The sequence below is a fragment of the Pseudopipra pipra genome, chromosome Z (genome assembly GCF_036250125.1).
Source record: "Pseudopipra pipra isolate bDixPip1 chromosome Z, bDixPip1.hap1, whole genome shotgun sequence".
Taxonomy (NCBI): domain Eukaryota; kingdom Metazoa; phylum Chordata; class Aves; order Passeriformes; family Pipridae; genus Pseudopipra; species Pseudopipra pipra.
Genome location: NC_087581.1, coordinates 37,745,260 through 37,769,759, shown reverse-complemented (window position 1 = coordinate 37,769,759; position 24,500 = coordinate 37,745,260). Strand labels below are relative to the sequence as shown.

At 40.5% G+C, this 24,500-nt stretch overlaps 1 protein-coding gene across 3 annotated transcripts in view; it reads left to right on the top strand.

The window, feature by feature from the left end:
• The window catches only part of TUT7 (terminal uridylyl transferase 7), a 45,526-nt gene that overhangs the window by 12,904 nt on the left and 8,122 nt on the right, over positions 1-24,500 (top strand). For all 3 annotated transcript variants that reach the window (XM_064643080.1, XM_064643081.1, XM_064643083.1), the window contains exons 10-24: positions 645-764; positions 14,195-14,326; positions 15,058-15,238; positions 15,602-16,740; positions 16,867-17,017; positions 17,672-17,758; positions 18,124-18,224; positions 18,741-18,798; positions 19,518-19,621; positions 21,593-21,682; positions 21,771-21,884; positions 21,993-22,070; positions 23,288-23,465; positions 24,168-24,215; positions 24,330-24,421. In XM_064643080.1, coding sequence (XP_064499150.1) covers positions 645-764; positions 14,195-14,326; positions 15,058-15,238; positions 15,602-16,740; positions 16,867-17,017; positions 17,672-17,758; positions 18,124-18,224; positions 18,741-18,798; positions 19,518-19,621; positions 21,593-21,682; positions 21,771-21,884; positions 21,993-22,070; positions 23,288-23,465; positions 24,168-24,215; positions 24,330-24,421 — 2,673 coding nt within the window. The remainder of the gene's footprint in view (positions 1-644; positions 765-14,194; positions 14,327-15,057; positions 15,239-15,601; positions 16,741-16,866; positions 17,018-17,671; positions 17,759-18,123; positions 18,225-18,740; positions 18,799-19,517; positions 19,622-21,592; positions 21,683-21,770; positions 21,885-21,992; positions 22,071-23,287; positions 23,466-24,167; positions 24,216-24,329; positions 24,422-24,500) is intronic.

Genomic DNA, 24,500 nt, shown 5'->3' with positions numbered 1-24,500 from the left:
ATTGTTGAAACAGTCCTTGGAAAAAGAGTTGGAATAAGGGTATAGATTTTTACAAATTGTAAATTTTGTAAATTATGTAACTATCATTTGTCTGCAATAATGTTCTGCTAAATTTCAAAAGGGGAATTTTAAGTTTAATTCAGTAACATGCAGACTGTAAGAATCCTGCTTTTTTGCTAAACTAATCAGAGGAATGTATATGAAATGGAATTGCAAGTTCCCCGTAAACTTAATCCATCATGAAAAAAAATAAAGGAAAAAACTACTTTTCTCCATTGTAGATGAAAACCATCTTGTGAATAAACAATGTGTTCTAAAACTTTGTGTGCCCACCATTAAAATATTATTTAATTTAAAAAATTGAAAAACTTTTGTCTTGTACTGTAGCTACATAAAAGGAGTCATCATTTTCTGAAAATGGCAAACCAGACAGCATATAGCACAGTCTGCATTCTATGGCTCTTATACTGAAAATGTTACAGTAGTAACATACCTGCAGTAAATATACAGGCCTTGAGAACAAATTCCATCCATTACTGAATTTCTGTCAGTATTTAATGTGTAAGGCTTCTGAAACGTAATTAAAAGAATATTTTTCATGGTATCACTTCAAAATCTAATGACTGCACAATTCGTTTTTGCAGTTGTGCTGTGTTGATCGTCCTGAAGAAGGAGGCTTGTCACCTTACGTGTTTGCTTTAATGGTTATTTTCTTCCTACAACAGAGGAAAGAACCTTTACTACCTGTCTATTTGGGATCATGGGTATGTGTATTTATACAGTGAATAGTGTGAATGAGAGGACCAGTCACTTGTGGTGCTTTGTAATCTGTCAGCTTCATGCTATTCTGAGCAAGCTATAAGCAAGCCATTTCTGCAGGAATTAAGAACGTGAATTCATCCAGACTACACCCCTAACCTTTGTATGCCTGGCTGTAAGATTGCATTTCACAATCTTAGCCATCGAATTAAGTGCTCTGTTGCCCCTTTTGTGAATAAGGAGAGCTGGACATTGAATAATGCATTTTGCAACAATTTATTTTTTCTTTTTTTTTTTGGCCTTTCTTCCAGAGTCTTGTGAACTCAATCCACATAGCTACATCCCAAAACAGTATCTTGGAGTTTGACATCTAATTCTTCAAAACATAGACCATATTTGGGGAGCACTCTGGTGTGATACCTGCCCAAGGGATCAGATTAGAAGTTTAGAGCATGTATTTCTTGGTTTTAGAAACTGAAATGCTTCTTAATATCAAGAGTTGTATTATGGATGCAAATCCAGAATCCAATTCTCCAGGACACCGTTTAGGTGTTATATTCATGGCACCCATTTTTGTTCCTTTAATCTCATTATATTAAGTGTGCATGTTCCAGTGTCTGTAACCAATTACATGGGCCTTGTAGTTAAGAATTTACTTCAGTACATTAGTGACTCATTCCAAAGCATCTCAACTCTCTAGATGAGAGAACTGGATGAGTAAAAATGTCCTGTTGTATATGGTGATGTAAGTAAAAGATACATGTTTATGGTTGTCTAATGTGCAAAGACGAAGTTGCATGATGCAGAATCACAGAATGGGTCAGGTTGGAAGGGCACAGTGGGTCATCTGGTCCAACCTCCTGTCGTGTGGGGTCTTTATATGATAAAGAAATGAAATCAGCTCCCCAATGAGATGGTAATCAAAGAGAGTTTAATTCAAACCCAGCACTGTTTTTATCCCTTAAAACCATGTGACCTTGTGACCAATGAGGGTACATATTTCCACACATGTCCCCTGGGCTTCCCTGCCCTGGGTGCTTCCTCTGCACCCTTGGACACGCCTCCTAAATCACCCCTTTTTCAATTATTTAAGACGGTCACGAAAACAGTGCAAAAACAACAGTGCAAACAACAGAACAGTACATTATAAACTACCATAGCTTTGCAATGACCCAATACATCGCTTCCTTTGGCTTCTTATACATCTGTTGTAAACCTTTTAAAGCCTTCTTATATTTCTAAGGGGTAGTGCAACTTGGAAAAACAACTTCATTAACCTAGGGGCCTTAGCCCACCCATGCATAGACTTATAACTTTTATTAATCTGAGGGTTTAAATAACTGGGGAGTTCAACTTTATTTCAAAAACAGGGTAAGCTTAGCAAACTGAATTCTCTTAAAGTGACCATGTGGCGGAGGTAGTGTTATTTTTGTGAGGTGTTTGGTGTTTAAGGCACTTGTCCAGTCAAACAACTCTCTTATTCGTTCACTCACACATTCACTGACGGCCGTCATTCCATTCATCATACACACTCTCATGGATTTTGTATAGACTCAGCATTTTGCCACACTGGTCATCCTTATATGTAAACTTGAAACGTAAACATAACCTTTCTATAACTTCTGCGTTACTCTGGTTCTTGCTGCTGTGGTTGTGTACCTAGGTAGGGTCTAACACACCTGGAGGGAATCCATTTCAGCTCCTTTCCTGTAGCCACACAGGCATAACCTCGCCCCCAAGTCACGAGGTCCATTGGTCCCATCCACTGCCCTGAAATCAGATCTCTTACCATGACTGGTGGTTTGGGAGAGACGAAAGCTTGAGGCCTGTGCTGCCTTCCATACCTGCTTTTTTCAGCATTGTCACAGTTTAAAAAATTTATGACATATGTGGCTTTCCACAGACACTCTTGCAGACTGATTCCCCTGTTTTTTGTTTTGTTAACATGTCTTTCAGTGTGCGATGTGCCCTTTCAACAATTGCTTGTCCAGTGGGTGAGTGTAGAATACCTGTGGTGTGAGAGATTCCCCAATCCGATAGGAAGTTTCTTACCTTTTCTGAGATGAAAGCTGGCCCATTTTTGGTCTTAATCTGTTTTGGGGTACCAAGGGTTGCAAAACAACTGAGCCAGTGTCTTATTACATCCTTGGCCTTTTCCCCAGTGTGTGCTGTGGCAGTTATGTATTGTGAATGGGTGCCAACTGTTACATGTATGTATTTTAACGTACCAAATTCAGCTATGTGTGTGATATCTGTTTGCCAAATCTCATTTGCCATTAACCCTCTGGGGTTAATGCCTTCCTGAGATGGCATGGGTGTGATTTGCTGGCAGTCTGGGCATGACATGATTATGTCTCGAGCCTGATTGAGTGTTATTTGAAATTGTCTCTTCAGTGAACATGCATTTTGGTGGAAAAATGAATGAGGCGATTTTGCTTGCTCTAAGACTCTAGGTACGGTGGTAAACATAGCTGATTTGTCAGCCTCTCGGTTCCCATCAGCTATTGGTCCTGGCATTTCTGTATGTGACCTTGTGTGCATTATGTAAAAATCAAACTTTCTGTGATTGACAAGAAACCATACAGAACGCATTTGAAACAACAGGTGAGGGTTAGCAACATCTCGAAGAAACGAACTCTCAAGACAGGACCCTAACCCTGCAGCATAACAGGAATCTGTGACAATATTAACAGGTTGTTCAGAAAACTTTCCCAAGGCAATACATATGACAGCCAGTTCCAGAACCTGTACAGAACCCTGGTTCATGGTCTGTACCTCTCGTTCCCATTGTCTTGTATCAGGGTTTACCCATGCCACTGCAGCTTTTCGGGTCCGCCCAGATGCATCTGTGAAGACCATAAGGCCTTTCGCTGGTTCATGTTTGCATCTGGTTGTGGCTTTTAAAGGTAAATTACCGATTTCTGCCCACAGTCTGTGTTTAGGGAAATGAATTGAAATGTCACTGTCAAAACCTGCCAAGGCAGCCTGGAATCCTGCATCCTCAGCTAGCATCCAATCAAGGTTGTCCTTTGTAGCTGGGATGTGGATGGTTGCAGGATCTCTCCCGTCCAGCTCCTGTAGTCGTTCTCTGCCTTTAATGACAAGCTTGGCAAGCTTTCATTAGTAGTCCACACAGTTTTAGGTAGTGTGTGGGGCAGAAACAGCCACTCTAGAATTGCAGTGGGTCTTTTTCAGTCTGATCCCACTGAAACAAAACTGTGAATGGCTGGTACCTGCTGGAAACAAGGGCAAGGCAGATTTGTAGTTCAGGATTTCTCCTTCTGCCTTGCCTGCCTTCTATTGCCTTGGCACAAGTATCTAATGCCTGCTTTGCCTCTGCTGTCAGAGACCGGCTAGACGTTAGGTGTGAGTCCCCCTTAAGGAGCTCAAATAGAGGGTGTAGCTCCTCTGTGGTTAGGCCAAAAATAGGCCTTAGCCAATTGATGGCTCCCAGAAGTTTTTGCAGCTTGTGTAAAGTTAATTGTCTTTTACCTTGAGCTGCAGTGGCTGTGGAGAAATTTCCTGCTGCATGATTTTCCATCCAAGGTACGTCCAGGGTTGCGATTGCTGCATTTTTTCTGGAGCAGCCTGTAACCCGGCATCTTGGACAGCTTTGAGTAGAGCAGTAACAACAAATTGCAGTTCATTTTCTGTGGCCATGGTTATTAATATGTCGTCTATATAATGGTGTATGATGGCTGTTTGATATCTCGTTGGGCTATTTTGCATCCCCTGAGGAAGGACAACCCAGCGATACCTCTGCATGGGCTGTGCATTGTTCAAGGCGAGGGTGGAAAAAGCAAACCTTGGTGCATCCTCAGGGTGTAGGAAGATGGTAAAAAAGCAGTCCTTTAAGTCAATAACCATTAGCGGCCACTTTGCTGGAAGCATAGCAGGTGAGGGAAGTCCAGGCTGCAATGCTCCCGTAGGTTCTATGACTGCATTTACTGCTATTAAATCTTGCAGCATTCTCCACCGGCCACTTTTCTTGGGGATGCAAAATACAGGGGTATTCCAGGAACTGGCTGTTGGCACATTATGACTTGCCTCAAGCTGCTACCTCTCTTGCTCGTGAAAGCGGGTGGCAAAGAGGAGGATGGAGAGCAGCACGGTGGCAAGCAGTGCAGTGCCCATGGTGTGGCCCCGGCCCCGCCCACGGCACCCTTGGTACAACTCGGCCCATTCCCCGCTGCTTAGGTACTTGTGGGGTGTTGCTGCTAAGGGTCTCCAAGGGCAATCCCTTTGAAAGTGGTCAGGGACACCACATCTAAAGCACCTCGCTCTGGGTCTGGCCCCTTCCTGCACTCTTAGCTGGGCGCTTAGGGCTATGGCTAAAGAGGCAGACTGGTGCTCCACAGAGCCAACTCCTTGGCAGGGTCAAACCAGCTCAGCAATGCTACAGCTCTCCCTTTTAGGAAGGGCCTGCAAAGCTCTTTTACAGTCTGGGTTTGCCTTCTCAAAAGCCAGTTGCCTATAAAGCATCTCTCTGGCTTCATTGTACTCAACTTGCCTGTTTAAAGCAGATTGCAGCTGATCTGGAGATTGTGAATATGATTCAGTAGAACCTTGTAACACTTTTGTGGATGACAGGTTGCTATTCCGGTCTGTAGTGGGTAGCTTTCTCATGGCTTTCAGGGCTTGTTTGGCTATTACTTTGTACACCTCCCGGGGATAGGTTGCCTGGGCATCTGCTCTGCTGTAATTTCCTTCCCTGGTTAATTGGTTTGCAGTTATGCCTGCTTGGTGTTGGTTGCACATGTAGCACAATTCTCCAGGTAGTCAGTTAACCAGACTGTATACTGAGTGTTGTTAAGAACTAATTTCATTAGGTTCTTCTAGTCATGTGGGGTGAAAAAATAGATGGAACGCGATGTCTCCAAATGAAAGTATTTGTTAAGGACACACCAGTATCTCTTACCAATTGCCTCAATTCCTTTGTCACCTCATATGGCAGAGGCTGGAATTGAGGGGGCTGACTTTGGCAAAAAACAACTGGGCATGCATGAATAACCTGCAAATCTCCCACTCGAAATGCCTCCTCCTGACATTGTTCCCCCTTGTCAACTGACCTTTCCCCGTTTGCCTCCTCACTCGCTCCCAGTGGAACCATCCCTGGTCCCTCCTCCTCATCCCCCCATGTCTCTCCCCCCTGTGGCCCCAGTAAACCCAGTTCCCTCTGGGGGGGAGTGGTGAGTGATGGACGCGGCGTGGAGGAGAGCCCCCCCACCCCTTGTGCCTATGACTGGAGCAGGGCGGCGCTGGGGCTGGAAGAGACGGATCGACTTCCTATCCGTTTGACGTGGAATATGTTTGCACCTGTGCTGGCGCACGTGGTCGCTGATCATCTACAGCGTGGGGTGGCAAATAGGCTGGGTTCCCCCCCTCATCACTGCAACAGAGCCCCCTGCGCTGCTCCCACGCATGCGGGGCTGGGATCCCACGTTACAGGCTTCATTCCCTCCCAGCGACCTGTGTTCCCGTGGCTATTGGCACCCAATCCATAACTTAACTCTCGAGCAGTTCCCTCCCCTCCCGGTAAACCCTCATAGGTTTCGGGCTGCGACTAGCAGTGTGGGTGGGTGTCGCTGAAAGTGTCGGAACGGCCAAAGCGACACGAAAAAAGGTTCCAGCAAAGTTTATTCCAAGAAAAAAGCAGGGACAGCCGGGGCTGCTGCGCAGCCCCTTAAGTACAGTTTTTGAACACACGTAATGCACACGGATAGGACAGTTCAAACCTTCACACCAGAATTCTTACAGCTAATAGGTGCATTTTCTAAACTCTACTTTCTCACAACAACTTTGCTCTTTCTCAAAACAGCCCAGTTCTTTCCCACAACAGTCCCGAGCACCTGCTCTTATTTTTCTCTCATGTTGATGTTCTTCCCAACTACTCTCATTCAAAACAGGTCCTTGTTCTCATGAGACAGTGCTCCTGTTCTCATGAGACAGTATTCTCTGTTCCCACAGGACAGCTTCTTCAGGATGCATCAGTATGTTGTCAGGATCAGGGCCTCCATTTTCAGTCCTCTCTTTCAGTCCATCTCAGGGGTATACTTTGATCTGGTCAACATCTATTGCTTCGTCAGTATGTGCCAAGGTGCTGACAGACCCACTGTCACCCGTGACAATTCCCCCTTTTTTGTATTTGTGCGACAAAGATGGCCTTAACAGTCTGCTGCAGGGCCCTTTGCAACAGGCTGATCAAACAGGGCATCATTAATAGCACAACTACAATAATTACTAAAATCAGCAATCCTGTTTTTATGATGGATAACAGCCAACCAGACAAACCCCATTTACCAAACAACTTATTTAACCAATCCCATCCATCATCAATTTGTAATTTGCGGACACCTTCTTTCAAAAGCTGAATGCTTCTGTGTATGGATTCACTATGGTCCGACAAATTCATGCAACACATTCCTTCAAAATCTTGACACTCCTGTAAAGTATTTTTAAGTCTACACACATATATATCTACACAGTTTCTCTCTCTCACACCATCTCTCTTCAGTCATTCATTGGTGGCCACCTCAGTCACACTTCACTCACGCGTAGCTGGAATTTCTATTATACTTTTACATTTTAATTACACACTTTACATTTTAAGTAGTTATTGGCTGTGTACTTCTCAGTGTGTCATCTTTGGCAGTCACGTCCAACAACTGTACCTGGCTTGAAAAGGAGTACATACAAGAAATATAAGGCCTAACAAATTTAAATGAGATCTACTCCAATTTAGCATCTGTTTATGCACCTGCATGGTCTCTTTCCCCCCTTTTTATATTTTAAAATGTTCATTTGATGTGTAAAATGTTTTCTTGACAACAATTTGTCCTATAAGTGAGTTAGGAATCTCTGCATAATTTTCTTAGCTCTGGAAAACCAGCAAATTACATCACTTGTCCTTACAGTTTTTTAAAACTTCCTAAATTGTGGAGAATTAAACCAATGTCTGAGTTACATGAGTAATGTGTGATTGGCAGCAACACATGATTTCTGGCTATAGTCGGTACCTAGAAAAATGAATAAATAAATCACTATTACAGTCTGCTAATACAGCTTGAAATTCAGGGTCTTCTGTGAGAAGTCAGTCCAAGTCGTCTCTGATGTCTGGGACATAATTGACTCTCAGCTCTTGTTCATCTGCTTCTTTTAGTTGTTCTTCACCTTTAATAAAAAACTCACAAATTTGTTATTAATAGTTCAGTCGGTTTTAAGTGGGTATCATGGGTAATTTTGCAGTTTTTCTTTGAAGCTGAAGGCCTAGTGATGATTCTTTGCAGTATAATTCTCTCTGTAGGAGATAGGTTATATGGCTTGGTTTTATGAATTTTTTCCTGGAGCATTCTTCAATCCTGCTTCTCAAAGAACATTGGTTAGAACAATCACATGTAGTTTTTGCTCATCTTTTTAGGTCTCTAATTTCTGTATTTACTTTTATTTTGCTTTTATCATTTTGAGCAGCATTTTATCATGTTGTACTGCAGAAAATTTCTCTCCTACTGTAAAGGAAAACACTGAATTTCAGGAAGGTCACTGTAACTTCAATAAAAGCAAATAGCAGCTTTCATTATGAAGAAACAATTGGCTGTTTAAAATCCCAGCATATGGAAATCTTTCAGAGGATGGGATTACTGATTTTTATAAGGTCTTAGTTGCATAATTGGATTAAATGTAGTTTTGTATCTCTTACTTTTCCTTTATCAAGCCACGCATGGCTTGGGATTTTAACAGGATTCACAAATTCATAGGGCAGATTCCTGCCTCTCTGAATGTAAAAAATGAAACTGGAGAACAGTCATGTCCTTTTTAAAACTTAAGTAGTCTCACCTAGCCTCTGAAACAATATGATCAGCTAGGATTTATAAGCAGTCAATTCTGAATTTTTGCTGATATTTATATATTTTTCTGGGATATGCGTGAAAACTTTAAACATCTTATTTAAACAAAATAGGTGTAACAGTTTAACTTACATCGATGTATTTAAGAAGTTAACACTCTTAAAGTAGCTCTCAACTTTAGCAATTTACATAAAGCCACAGTAAAACTCACTCAGGCTGCTTTAAACTAAGGTTTTGCTCATAAGAGTATACCAGGGGATCCAAAATGCACACTTTGCAAAGCAGCAAAAGTTCTGGTTTAAGCTTGTCACCTGATAACAGGGACACACCTCTGCTGCTTAGCACAAGAGACTAGGACAGATGCAGTTTAAACTTGAAACACTGTCTGTTGTTAGGCAGTTTCCTGTATTATATCTTTAGAATTTATCTCTCCTTCCACAAAGGTGGAAACTTCCAGCTAGAAACAGTTTACTTATTTTTCCCTTTTTGCTCTGGCAAAAACTGCCCCTGTCAAATAAGATATTTTGACCTAGGTATTCCACCAAATAAGTCTACCTTAAAGCTTCTTCAACAATCTCAAAAAACCTATCTGTAAAATACAGAAGCAACAAAAGAATGCTTACAGAGCTGTTTGAGCAGGGGGGGGAGAGGGAAGGTAGCGCAGCTGTGCTTAACAGCTCTGCCGGAGAACCGCTCCCCCCACATGCATTGGAATTTTCTTATCACAGACAGTTGTCAGTAGTTAATTTAAAAACTGTTTTTCTCCCTTACATTTATGTATGCATTCTAAAACAATTTTGGTTATTTTAATGAACAACTTCAGAAAACAGTGAGACTATGTTATGAAATTGTAAGACAATTTCTTTCTCCAATCAGAAGGTTACAAAGTTGCAATTTTTACAAACCAGGATATTTTCATCCTCCTCCCAGCTCTGAGTGAATAAAGTTTTTGCTTAGTTACCGAGCAACAGACCATCTCTATCATGTGAAATACACTCTGTTTCTTTCCCTGGCAAGGCTGAATCTTTTCAAGGGAAGGCTTTTTACTTTTCTTTTTTCCTTTTTCTCCGGGCAAAGAACTTCGTTTCTTCACATACACACACAGTAACAATAATATTGTGAGCTCACAAAAACACATTCAACAAACACTACAGTTAACACAAGAATTAACAGAAATATCAGAAGGCAGTTTTTTGCCCCCCCTTTTCTTTCCAACCCCCAGTAGGGATCGTCGTCTTCAGGCTTCCATGACACCAAACTTGATTTGTTGCATATTTTTCTGTGTTTTATCTTACACACATTGTGAGACTGAAACAGCCAATTAGTACATGAACAAAAATAAGTAACTCAGGCTGCGAAGAAGCAAGAAAAGGAGGTAGATGCTGACTCTTAAGTTCAAAGGCTTATACAGGGACGGGCTTTGCTGTCTTGTTTTCTGCCCAGCCCCCATTGTTCTAATTTGTCTCTGTCCCTCTCCATTCGCTTATATATCTTGATTTGGATTTCTTTTCTTAGTTGTTTTCTCGGTGGAGTTATCTGGTGGAAAAACTGCTTTTTCTGCAGCAGTGGCAATGGAGAGGGGGGGGTCCTTACTTCTTTTCTGTCTCCGGGAGTGAATTATTAAATTTCTCTGCATTTTTTTTTTGCTTGGAGGTGTAGTTCAAGGACAATTTGTTACATCGGCAACCTGCTTATCTTTCTGGGCAACTGTGTTTCAGAGTTTTAGTTCTTATATGAATTATTGCATAGATCGTTGCCTCCCATACTCTTCTAAATCTTTCAAAGTCTCACGGAGCAAGTGTTAGGCAAACACATGAAATGCAACTTAACGTAGTAGCTTCAAAGCCTTATTTTCAGTACTATAACAGCACACGTCGTAAATTAAATTCAGCAACCTTGACATTCTTTCGGTTAAGGAGGGATTTCCACGTAGATAGAACTACGCTTTCCTCCTTCGTTATGTGCTGTCCCATTGTTAAAATATAGTCCCCGGTGGCACCCCCGTTAGCTTACCTAATGAGGGTCAAAAAGTTCAGGTCCGGACCGTTTCACGGGAACCCTCCCGCTCTCAAGCTTCACCGGGCTCCGTTCCCCCTGTGCCTCGCCCCACAGGTCCAATCTCTCTCTAGGAGAGAAAATCCTCTGCTCTTTCCCCCTCTAGGAGGGAAGTCACGGCAGCTCCACAATTGGAGATAAATCCGTCTTCAACGTTGCAATCACGTCGGGGTCACCAGATGTCACTGAAAGTGTCGGAACGGCCAAAGCGACACGAAAAAAGGTTCCAGCAAAGTTTATTCCAAGAAAAAAGCAGGGACAGCCGGGGCTGCTGCGCAGCCCCTTAAGTACAGTTTTTGAACACACGTAATGCACACGGATAGGACAGTTCAAACCTTCACACCAGAATTCTTACAGCTAATAGGTGCATTTTCTAAACTCTACTTTCTCACAACAACTTTGCTCTTTCTCAAAACAGCCCAGTTCTTTCCCACAACAGTCCCGAGCACCTGCTCTTATTTTTCTCTCATGTTGATGTTCTTCCCAACTACTCTCATTCAAAACAGGTCCTTGTTCTCATGAGACAGTGCTCCTGTTCTCATGAGACAGTATTCTCTGTTCCCACAGGACAGCTTCTTCAGGATGCATCAGTATGTTGTCAGGATCAGGGCCTCCATTTTCAGTCCTCTCTTTCAGTCCATCTCAGGGGTATACTTTGATCTGGTCAACATCTGTTGCTTCGTCAGTATGTGCCAAGGTGCTGACAGACCCACTGTCACCCGTGACAGGTGGGGGGTGGTGTGTTGGTGTTGGATGCTTTTACTGTCCGCTTATGGCCTCTGTGTGGTGCAGACATTATGACTTGCCAGGCTGAAATGGCATTGTTAGCTTGGGGGTCTCCTCCCTGAGCATTCAGTTTCATGAGGTTTCCTATCTTGTCCCATATTTCTATGTGCAGAGCTTCTAGCAATGGCAGCTCTGGGACTGCTGCTTTAATGAAACGTAAAAGCTCTGTTAATTCAGCCCTTGTGGCTTGTGTATGGTAAGGTCTTAGCAGATTGATAATGTGTCTGTGTTTTGTGAAATCTTGGTGGAGAAAAAACTTCCCATGTTTTTTACCTTATTCTTGCCGCTGTCAATGCACGTGTGTGGAGGGGTCCTTCGTTTTGCAGCTCCTGAGTTTTACTTTCAGTTTCTGGATCGGCTGTTCCTTCACTGCTTTTTTTCTTTTCGGCGTCTCCATCGGTGTCCGGTGCTGTCCGAGTTTCAGCTGCTGCTCCGGTGGCTTGGGGGCGGTGGCAGATGGCGGGGGGACCTCCCAGCATGGTGCATTGGTCGCAGCAGCGGCGGCAGTGGTCGCGGCAGCGCGTGAGGTTCCCTTACAGTCTGCGGCGCTCCTGGCTGGTTCAGCGGCATGGAGGCTGTATGCGGCGGCTCTAGGCACGCACGGGCCAGCAGAAGGCGGCTGCCAGCTCCCACAGTCGGGGCGGGGGCTGGGGCGCTGCGGTGGGCTCGCGGTGCGGCTGCTACAGGTCCCGTGCTGCTTCTGGTGTGGGCGCGGGGCTCGCAGAGGCGGCGGGCGAGTGCGGGCAGGCAGCAGGCTGCACGGAGTGGCGACGCTTCTCCACTTGGCAGAAAAGTGTGCCGGTGCGGGGTTCGCGGGGCCTCGCAGGTGAGCTGGGGGTGTTCAAGCAGCAGCGGCACTGCTTTCGCGCTCAGTGCTTAGTGCACGGCAAGCGGCGGGTGGCAGGGGTCCTGGCGGGGTTCGGCGTGCTCCGCCACTCGGGTTTCCGAGCTGTGGGCTCACAGCTGCTCAGGGAGCAGCCCTGGCCACGGTGTTGGTTGCTGGCGCTGTTTTTCAGCTCACTCACTGCTCAGGTGGTTAGTCGACTCCGCTCTGCTCTCTCCGCAGGTGCTGTCCCGGTTTCTCGGCTTCTTCTTCTTTCTTTTTCTTCTCTGTTCCTGTGTACTTTCTTTAATCTTTTTTTGAGCTCTCTGTACTAACTGCGTTTCTCAGTATCGGCTGAGACAACAGCTTAAAGACGTCTGATTTTTTTTTTAGGTGAAAAATGCCCATATTCTAAAAATGAATACGATAACCGGAATTTACCAATATTCCCCTGATTCAGGGATTTCTATTCTGGCCTAACGTAGGTTCTGAGCCCCAAGTTCAGGCGCCACGTGTCGCATGGGGTCTTTATATAATAAAGAAATGGAGTCAGCTCCCCAATGAGATGGTAATCAAAGAGAGTTTAATTCAAACCCAGCACTGTTTTTATCCCTTAAAACCATGTGACCTTGTGACCAATGAGGGTACATATTTCCACGCATGTCCCCTGGGCTTCCCTGCCTCTGCACCCCTGGACACACCTCCTGCAACCTCCCTGCTCAGGCAGCATCATCCTAGAGCATATGGCACATGATTGCATCCAGACAATTCTTGAATATCCCCAGAGAGAATACATAACCTCTCTGGACAACCTGTTCCACTGCACAGTCACCTACACAGTAAAGAAGTTCTTCATGTTCGGGTTCAGGTAGAACTTCCTGTTCATCTGTTTCTGCCCCATCTTGTCCTGTTGATTGGCACCACTGAGAAGAGCCTAGCTGCGTCCTCTTGCACCCTCCCTGCAGATACTTGTATACATTGATGAGATTCCCTTCTCAGCTGTCTCTTCTTGAGGCTGAACAGGCCCAACTCTCTCAGCCTTTCTTCGTGAGGTGATCCAGTCCTTTAATCAGCTTTGTAGCCCTCTGCTGGACCTGCTCCAGGAGGTCCATGTCTCTCTTGTCCTAAGGAACCCTGAACTGGGTACAGCACTGCAGACATGGCCTCACTAGGGATGAGTAGAGCGGCAGGATCACCGCCTCAACCTGCTGGCAGTGCTCTTCCTAATGCACCCCACAATACCATTGGCCTTCTTGGCCACACAGACACACTGTGGGCTCATGGGCAGCTTATTGTCCGGCAGGTCCTTCCCCAAAGAGCTGCTTTCCAGCAGGTCAGTCCCCAGCCTGTGCTGGTGCCTGCGATTATTATTCCTCCCCCAGTCAGGACCCTTCAATTGCCTTTGCTGAATTTCAGGCAGTTCCTCCCTGCCCATCTCTCCAACCTGTTGAGGTCTTGTTGAAGGGCTGCACAGCACTGTGGGGTATCGGTCACTCCTCCCAACTTTATCTCATCAGTGACCTTGCTGAGGAGGCATTTGTCCCTTCATCCAGTCACTGATGAAAAAGTTAAATAACAGTGGACCCAGTATTGAATCCTGGGGACACCACCAGTGACAGGCCTCCAACTAGACCCTGTGACACTGATTATGAACCTCTTGGGATCTGCCATTCAGCCAGTTCTCAATCCACCTCACATTTGTCCACATTTCCGGAGTGCATAGCCTTCCAAAAGCATCAAGCTCTAGAGAGCTTTTTGTAGAGAAGTATGTGGAGAAGAGAGAAAAAGATTGGGCCATATTCGAGACCTGTGACAGCTATTTTTAAACTTTGCTCTGTTCTCATTTGGCTTACTGTCATAGGGAGTGGCGGTAAGATTTAAATTTCATATGATGCTTAACTATATGTTTCTTTTTCTATTTCTTTAGATTGGAGGATTCTCATTAAACAAATTAACTAATTTTCATCTGAAAGAAGTCAAGAATGATGCTGTGGTTTGGGAGCATAACCCTACTGATGATTCTGATTTGCCACAAGAAACTTCTCCTAGAAGGGGCAAGGTTGGAACTTTTAAATTTATTTCTGTAGTAGTCTAGCAACTGTTTTTGTTCACAAAAAAGAACCATCTTCTATTTTAGTTTTGTATTTATGTTTCAAAACCATGTGCTGAACTAAGATATATGTGCTGAACCTATAGGATATCCTTACCTATTGGCTAAGAAGCTGGCAGGCAAATAGATGTTATTTCAAACTCTTTGATAAGACCCTGGGTTTTAATCTGTCATGGGAGAATAGTTTATACAGTTGGAGCAGTTTTATCTCAGGAGTAGGTTAAGCATATGGAAAATATTTCCTCTTTGCTTTGAACTCTTCCTTATTTCTACTATAACAGCTTTGTAAGAAACGGTATCACTATATGGTTGCACGTTATGAGAGTTAACAGTACAGCCTAGGCTTTGCTAAAAAGTGAGCTTTATAATCCATTCTGTCCTGTTAGAGGAGATATGCTACTTTCCTGGAAATTTATAAATTATGGCATAAAAACTTAAAGAAGCAATTGTTATCATTGATGCTATTCTTTACCATTGCTGCAGTCTTTAATTTTGAAGTTTCATAATCTGATTTTATACTATGGCTTCCAATTTTTTAATTGCAGTTATATTGCAATTGCAGGAGTATAGTAGCAGTGATAAATTCTGTCATATTATATTGCAGATGAAATACAAGGCAGTGTAACAGTTGAACACCTGTGCACTAAATATTATTTAAGATTTTCTTCTGTAATTGACAGGTTCCCTTAGTATTTCATTTAGGTCAGCAGTGTTCAGCATCTGTTGGTCAGCTCTGGCTTGAACTGCTTCGTTTCTATGCCTTGGAGTTCAATATGGCTGACTTGGTGATTAGCATACGACTCAAAGAAACAGTGTCTCGTGAATCAAAGGATTGGCCTAAAAAGCGCATTGCTGTGGAAGGTATCTCAACAAACTTCAAAGAACTGTTGTTTTAATTTTGTAGAGTACTGACTTGGCTATTGACATTGTGTGTTAGAACTTGTAAATTTTCAGTATTGACCTGTGCTTTCCAATATACTAGAATATGTCTTGAAAAGAATCAATTTAAGTAGTATTTCTCTTGCGTATTATTTTCAACATTATCAGAAGTAATTAAGTGAACTTAAAAATTGTCTTCAGCACAATTCGTAGATCATATGTCCTTACACAGTGTTTAAGAGTAACTTAAGAGTAGTATATTCAAATTCTGTAAAGCTTTAAGTGTATTCTTTTTTTTAAAAAAGTGAACTCCTTCACTGCTGGCTCACTTTTTCTTTTTACTAGACCCATATTCAGTCAAAAGGAACGTGGCGAGAACTCTGAACAGCCAGCTAATGTATGAGTATATTCTTCACTGCCTGAGAGCAACTTACAAGTATTTTGCCTTGCCTCATAAAAGAAGTGCAAAATTGAGCAAAAGACCCTCTTCAAATGCCAGTGAGGAGAAATCCGAAATGCCAAACCATGGGAAAGGTGCTATAAAGCATGAAGATTCTGGCTTGCAAAACTTGGATGGTAGAACAAACACAGCAGTAGTGGAAGACTGTGTAAAAGAGACTGCACGCACTCCCAAGGAACATAAAATTGGTCCTTCAAAACTGTATGATGGCTCAGAAAGTTTCACAGAAGAAGAATTGGCTAATGATATAAGTCATTTGGGAATTACCCATGAAGACTCAGACTGTATAATCGAGGAAATTATTTCTCAGGATAATGAGGATTTTAAACCAAGTTGTGAAGAGACAGAGAGTGGAAATGAAGATGAAGAAGAGGAGGAAGAAGAGGAACATGAACAATCAAAAAGACAATGGAATAATATTCTGGCTGCTGAGCAGAGAATAGATGAAGACAGTGACAGTGGAGATCTCCTAGTTACAGTGAATGAGCATGATGTGGAGACATGTAGTATTTCAGACTTAGAAGGTTTTCAATATGCTGCACTTACAGAGAACGATGGGTTTGGCTTAGAGTGCAGTGGTATAATGGATGACAAGATTGACATTGATGAGGATAGCAGTGAAGGTACTGATGAACTGGATGAATCCCCAAAAAAATTCGTATGTTCAGCATGGAGTCAAATATCCCAAATTATTAACTCAGATGATGAAGAGGAAGAGGAGGAAGCACCAAGCCTTCAGAGAGAATGCAGTGTTAGCATAAGAGCTGGAGATGAACTAGATAACAGATACACTGGATCTGGAGAGGATGATGCACTGTCAGAGGTAGAAGGTGTTTTTTCTGTCCTAAGTAAATATGAGAATAAACATTTCAAAGAAAATGTAGATGGACCTCTGCAGGTTAATTTGAGTCAAGAAGATCTTAATGAGAAGAAAAGCCATCTTGAAGACAACACAGCAACAGAGCAGTGCTTAGAATCTGAACTTTTTTATGAATTCAGTAAACAAGCTTTTACAAAGGGCAAGGTAAGCAAGCTGTATCAGAACATAAACATATTGCTTATGTTCTAATAGAAGTTATATGAAAGTGTTGCTCAAATTCATTAAAGTACTATAGTTTTTAAAACCAGTCTTTGCTTTCTGTTCATGCAGTCTCCTACAGTAGTATGTAGCTTGTGCAAACGGGAAGGTCATTTAAAGAGTGATTGTCCAGAAGACTTCAAGAAAATTGAGCTTGACCCATTGCCAGCACTGACACCCAAATTTTCAGTTATTCTAGATCAAGTTTGTGTCCAATGTTACCGTAAGTTTTTTCCTTTGAATATTGTTGTGTCATAAAAAAAAATCAGAAAAAATAATGAAATAACCACAGGCTAATGGCATTACAAAGGGTGACCGTTTATTTGCTACATAGCCTCCAACTCTTAGATACAATTCTAAGATTTACAACAGCTTATTAGGACTACTGAGTAGTTTGTATCTAGAGAAACAGAAAGTGTTTAGACTTGTCTTCCATGGAGTGGCTGGCTGATTACTCATATAGGCAAATAAATTTAATTTCTGAGAATCTGATTTTGGGTGGGGTTTTTGACTGATGCTTTTACATTTGTCTGCTTTGAATTTTGTTAGTTACTTACCTTGTGTTCTAGGAAAAAAACAGTCAAAATACAGTTTTGTAATATTCTCCACTTTTGTTCTTTTCAGAGTGACCCAACTTTCCTCCTTTCTCTCTCGCCATTTCTGACCAGACAAAATGCATTATTTGTCTAATTAATGTTTTTCTTTGAACAGGTATTTTTCTCCTACATCCTTGCTTTCTTTCCTTCATATGTGAATCTTCTCTTGCTTCTTCTCTTTCCCTTCCCCTGCCCTACTGTAAACCCCTCACTATTTTCATTTGAATCTTTGCTGTTCGCTCTTTCTACAGATGCCTAAATTGTTGTCTTTTGTTTTTAAGATGATTTTGCTCCAACTATAGTAGAGGATCAAGCTCGGGAATATATAAGACAAAACTTGGAAATTTTCATTAGACAGGATTTCCCAGGTAAAAAGGCCCATTCTAACTTCATATTTATACTTTTGACTGTTCATACTTGAGTGTTTTCCAAGAAAACATATAATTTCAGCATAATAAACACTTTAGTTTTGAACATTTAACATATAAATGTTGCATTTATACCAGCATTGCCATGTTTCATTACATTAATTTCTGTTCTAAGTCTTTTAAGGGTTTCATTTAAATTTGGGGGGTTTTATGTATTCATATCTAGAACACAGTAGGAAGGAACATTGGCAAGGTAAGTTAAAAAACAATCAAAGCAGCAGAGAGTAGTTTTGTAATAATTATTTTAACTAGAGTAGTTTTGTAATAATTATTTTAACTTCATTTATACATCACATTTCTTACAGGAACCAAGCTGGATTTGTTTGGCTCCTCAAAAAATGGCTTTGGCTTCAAACAAAGTGACCTTGATATCTGTATGACCATAGATGGACTGCAAACAGCTGAGGTAGTTTGGAAGTATTTTGGTTTTGTAGTTTAAAAAATGCAAAATTTTACTGTTATATTGTATATCTAGTGTAACAAATTTATTATTTTATAGAAGCTTTTCATATTAGAAGAAGGTGTCACAAAGGCAGATTATTTTTAAGGTTTTTGCTGTTGATCTAAGCATGAGTTTAAGAATAACTTTCAGTAGCCAGTTTTCTTCTGAATTCTGCACTTCTAGCTTTATCTGTGCGGATAAATAACATGCTTTGTAGCATAAACAACTAAGAATGGTAAACAGTGGAAGGGCACATCACTCTCCCTTCATGCCTAATATCAGTTTTTTTAAAAGCTTACATTAATATATTGTCTACTGTTGATACATGCTATTTTGAAACAATTTCTGGTGTTCAGACATATACACATTTTGTGTAACACGAAACGTTCAATTATACAGCTTTAAGCTTAATGGCACATAATAAAAGGTTTGCTAAAATAGAGCAGATAAATCTTTCAACTTTTTTTCTTAATGTCTTAGGGACTTGATTGCATCAGAATCATTGAAGATTTAGCAAAAGTTCTCAAGAAACAGTCAGGTAACTTTCTGGAAAATTAAAATAAGTGATTCTGTTTATGTGACTTCAGTTGATGTAATGAGAATGTTCTGGGGCACTGTAGATGAAAATCCTTAAGATATAATTAGATTGAAGGGGATAGTAGTAAGAGTGAGATTAAATATTGTGAACATTTGGATTTTTTTATTTTTTTGCATATGTGGGTCTATGAGGTTATAATAGGTCCACATCTGAATTGGACAGATATTTATAACCTACATGTATAAGAACAAACAATTTAAGATTTGAGGCTTCAAGTTAGTAGTTATGTTGTATTTGTATGTTCAGTGAGTAGTAAGTTGATAGTCAAAGATATTCTGATACAAGTTTGCAATGAGAATTCTGTTTTTTCTCCAAGAAATCATGACTTTCTTAGTGCTTGTTTTGGTGGATCTCAAGTTAATTTTGTATAATTAGAGTGAACTGTCAATTCTCTCTTAAGCTTATTTCTCTATAAAGAAATTATATTCTCTCTTATTTAGACTGATCTTGGTTTTTTGAGGGGGCTAAATGTATAAATTATATTTAGCAGATTGATCATGTTTGACACATATCTAAAATCACTATTAAAACATAACTGACCAACATAAGTTTAGTATCAACTAAGATTTTATTCTGTAGCCTTTTTGCTACAGTTAGAAGTTATTTGATACTATTAGGACCGTACTGTAGTCATTCAGTAATAAAACATTTTGTCCTAGGTTTAAGAAATGTCTTGCCTATAACAACTGCAAAAGTCCCCATTGTCAAATTTTTCCATGTCAGAAGTGGTCTTGAAGTAGACATCAGTTTATATAATACTCTGGTAAGGTTATCTCCTTTTCTTATTTTATGTCTTATAGCAAAAAAGCGCAGATCTATTTTGTTATCTGGTATTGTCATGACAATGAGTTTAAGGTTGGCAAGCCCTTTCCACATGACTTGAGAAGAATCTGATTCTGTAGTTAGAAGAAATTCTTCAATATGTATTCAAGGCCAATCCCAAATTAGAGTAAGAGAATAAACATCCCACATGCTTAAGATGTTCTCTGTATCTAAAACAAACAGCATATTGTCAAGGACTTGAAGTTTTGCAGCACTTTTGACCAAACTTGAATCAGCAAAACTTTGAAGAGACGCCAGGGCATTGGTAGTGTCCACCTCCCATTTGGAGAGCACATGATCTCCTTAACCCCCAGTTATCAAATGGATCTTGTTCACTGTGTTGCTGATCACAAAATCCTGACAGCCCAGGCTGTAATGCTCCTCTGTGGAAATGAAGGTTGACTTTATCTGTCCTTGTAATTTTTTTGCTATAGTCATGTCCATCTTCTCCTTGTTTCCTGTGTTTTAGCAAGTGGGAGACATATAATGCAGAAACATCCATTGCTTGTGAGAACAAACATGTGATAAACATTTGCATCTGCAATATATTTTACAATAAAGAGGTTGAAGTAAGCCTTTTCACTTCAAGAATATTCAACCAAAATCTTAGCAAGGTTTGTTTGGATGGAATGTGAATAAGATGGAAGTTGCCGCTTTTCCCACCAACCACTAGGAATTGTTTTTCTTGACACATACCAACTACATCCAGATTAGTATCAAACTGAATGTGGAGCAGAAGAGGCAGCCTGGTGCTGTCTGGCAGTGCCACTGATCTGTCAACAACAACCACAATGCTGCCATCCCTTGAGCTGCATCCTTGGAGCTATGAGTTAACAGAGACCTTTTCTGAAGATCTGATTTGCTGCAGTGTATCCACCTGGTACAATGCAGTGCCACATTCCTGTCCCTAACCCACAGGGAGCTGCACATTCCCTGTGTCATCACTGACCAGGAGCTCAGTGTCATTCCATATCTTCACCAGTAATACTTCATGCCCTCAGTGCCCCCTGATCCCCTCACGACGCCCCCTCTCCCCTTCTTGAGATTGAAGTGAGTGACTGTTTCCAATTAGCTATTGCAGTTTTATATTTAAAAAAACTTTTTTTTTTTTACTTGACAATTAGTGGAGTCAGCTGCACGATTGTGACTTTGGAGTTATCACTTTTCTAAGAAAATCTGTTAGTTCTTCACTAAGAGTAAGAAATAATGGTTTAAGTGTCTAAGTCTTTCTGTAAATGAGAGAAAATAATGTAACCTCAGCCTTTTTACACTCCACTTCCCATCATGGCTCTTGCCTAGCCTTGAGACCTGAAGTAGTGATTTTGAACCCAGCTTGCCTGAACTATAACATATTTTTGGCCAAATATTTTAAAACCAGGTTTTGTTTATTTCAATATCTCTAAATTTTGAAAGCCAGTTCCTTGAAACAAAGGAAAGTTAAATCTCAAAGCCAATTCTTAAGCTTTCTGAAGATTCTGTATGAGTTCAAGAGCAGTCTTAGGAATACACCTCAACCACTAAGTAAGTCTGAATGTTTTCTTGAAGTTATGCATCCATATGGGTCTGTTGGTAGCTCTCACGTTTCTGGACTGACTCTTGGTTCAAGAAGTTACCTTCTACCAAATATTAAACTCCAGTAGTAGATCAGTACTTCTTGTTTTGAAATACTGTTCTGTGAGTGCTGCTTGGTACCACATCCACAGAGATTAAGTTGATTGGCTTTTTAACAGAGCAGGTGATAACCTCATGGTGGAATGCTTCCTTTCTTAATCTATGTTCCTACTCTGCAGGGCTTCACATCTGCATTTCTTGAGGACACAACTTAGAGTTTTTGTTTTTTTGTGTTTTCAGCTTATTTCCTTAATGTCTTCAGAACTCTGGTGTTTTCTATATGACTTTCTTATTTTTGTAGGCCTTGCATAACACAAGACTTCTGTCATCTTATGCAGCTATTGATCCTAGAGTAAAATATCTGTGTTACACAATGAAAGTCTTCACAAAAGTAAGTATATTTCAGACATTTGAAAGCAGTAGTGCCTGCAGCAAGGAGTGATAACCATGAAAGATACAAATAATGTTTCTTTTTCTAGATGTGTGACATTGGAGATGCATCTCGAGGTAGCCTGTCATCTTATGCATACACTCTTATGGTGCTTTATTTTCTTCAACAGAGAAATCCACCTGTCATCCCTGTTCTTCAAGAGGTACGGTATATTGGAAAGAAACGCATATCTGTACACAGTATTGGCCAGAAGAATGTCAGTACTGAATATGAGGGGCTCTTCTAATGAGTTTTAATATTATACTTTCAGATCTACAAAGAACCAAAAAAGCCTGAAATTTTAGTTGATGGCTGGAACATATATTTCTTTGATAAGATAGAGGAGTTGGTAAGTAAATCAGGCTAATTGGAAATGCTGTTACCTGTAGCTGGGCAAATGAAAGGAAATTTCTTTTAAAGACATTGTTCCCAAATATAGTGGTTGAGTATTGTAGTTTAACCCCAGCTAGCAACTAAGTACCACACAGCCAACCTCTCATTCCCCCCACCCTCTCCCAGTAGGAAGGAGACTCAAAAGAAAAAAAACCTGTAGATTGAAATAAGAACAGTTTGTTAATTGAAACAATATAAAATACTCATAATACTTACAATACTACCACTACTATTAATAATAATAGTAATTGAAAAAGAGAGGAATAAAACCAAAGAGAAACGAGAGATGCACAGTACAATTTTCAGCACCCGCAGACCAGTGCCCAGCCCATCCCCCAGCAACCATGGGGCTTTCCTGGCCAGTTCCTCCCAGTTTATATACTGAGCATGATGTTCTGTGGTACGGAATGTCCCTTTGGCCAGTTCGGATCAGTTGTCTTGGCTGTGCTCCCTCCCAGCTTCTTGTGCACCTGCTGGCTGGCAGAGCATGGGAAACTGGAAAGTTCTTGACTCAGGGTAAGCATACTTGGCAACAACTAAAACATCAGCGTGTTGTCAATATTATTCTCATACTAAATCCAAAATGCAGCACTGTACCAGCTACAAAGAAGAAAACTAACTCTTATCACAACTGAAAAAACAACAAATATAGGAGTGGAAGTAGAGGAACTTCTGCTTTGAAATCCCAGTTCTCTGCTGTAAAGCTTTTAGAATATGGTTGGTTGTAATTCATCTGTGAAAATATAATCTCCAAAATCTGAAAAAATAGATCAAAAGGGTGTTCATGATGATTAGTTGCTCTGTATGTCTCACTGATTGGAGATAACTCTTAAAAATACTCTCTGTATATCTGGTCATAGCTAGTTAATCCTGTTGAATAACTTTATTTTATAATATAGATACATAAAGTGAATTAATAAATTCTTTTTTATAGAGGCAAAACCTAATGCTAGAAGTTTTATTAGTTGTCCACTTTTGTTTTTAATAAATTAAAAAATATACCATTTAAAATCACTATTGGATTATTAATACCAATTATGAAAGGAAGTATTCTGGTATAAATCAGTTGTGTTTCTTTATAAAATAAGACTTATATTGTTTGAGTTTGGAAATTATGGAAATTATTCTGCTTAATGTAAATACTGGACATAAAAATATTTCTGTCATTTTCAGTCAGTTGTTTGGCCAGACTATGGCAAAAACACTGAATCTGTTGGGCAACTGTGGCTGGGACTTCTCCGGTTCTACACAGAAGAATTTGATTTTAAAGAGCATGTCATCTGCATTAGGAGAAAAAATCTGCTCACAACTTTCAAGAAGCAGTGGACTTCAAAATATATTGTAATTGAAGGTAAAAGCATATGAAGTATGTGAATATACGAATTTCTTTAATGCCCACTTGAAAATTCTGGTTTTCTCATAAGGCTTATTTATTTTGCTGTTACTAGATTATAAGTTTTTTGCTCCTGTTTTGAAATCATCACAAAATTGCGATTCAGTTTTGGTAGTGCTTAAGGGGTTTTTTTGCTACTGAAAAGAAGTTGCATAGCAGACTTCATACTTTTCATTATGACAGTAACTGACAGAAAAATAGATTTAAGGAAATGCTTTGATAAAGCAATTGATTGTAATGCAGTTGAGGTTTTCTCAAAAATACTAAGTTTAGCTGAGCCCATATTTACATTACTTATTTAACCCTGTGTATGATTACACTGCTAAGTATTACACTATGGTCTCTGACAAGAAAATGCAGTGACACATTTTAGAAGTGTTCTGTAAATCATTTTCTGGCCCATTTCACTTTCATGGAAAGAACTTCTATTCTCTTGCTTGCATGTTCAGCTTACTCTTTTACAATAATTCAGTTGGTTCACAGCTGGACAGCTGTGATCCTTTGTCCATGGACTTAATTTATTCCTAGTAGATTTGTGAACAGATCGATTTCACTGTCTTAATTCTGCATCTGGAATAGTTGCCTTGGGTTGTTCATATGTATATATGCCTTACCAATCTTGCCCTGGACTTAGTAATGCCTGTCATGTTTTTTCTACAGATCCCTTTGATTTGAACCACAATCTTGGAGCTGGATTGTCAAGAAAAAGTAAGTCTTCTAACAATTTCGGTTACAAAGTGAAAATCTCGTCTTAGATGTCATTTTACTTTCTGGTTTGATATTTAGATGAGTATTTCAGTTTGTTTTTTTTTTCTTCCCCAGTGACAAATTTTATAATGAAGGCTTTTATCAATGGCAGAAGGGTGTTTGGTACCCCTATAAAAATATTTCCTAAAGAATACCCATCAAAAATGGTAAGTTCTTCTAAGAGGAGTATGTGTGTGCTTTTTGGCATGTAACTTACTGTTAGCAGGAGTATGGTTACTTTAAACT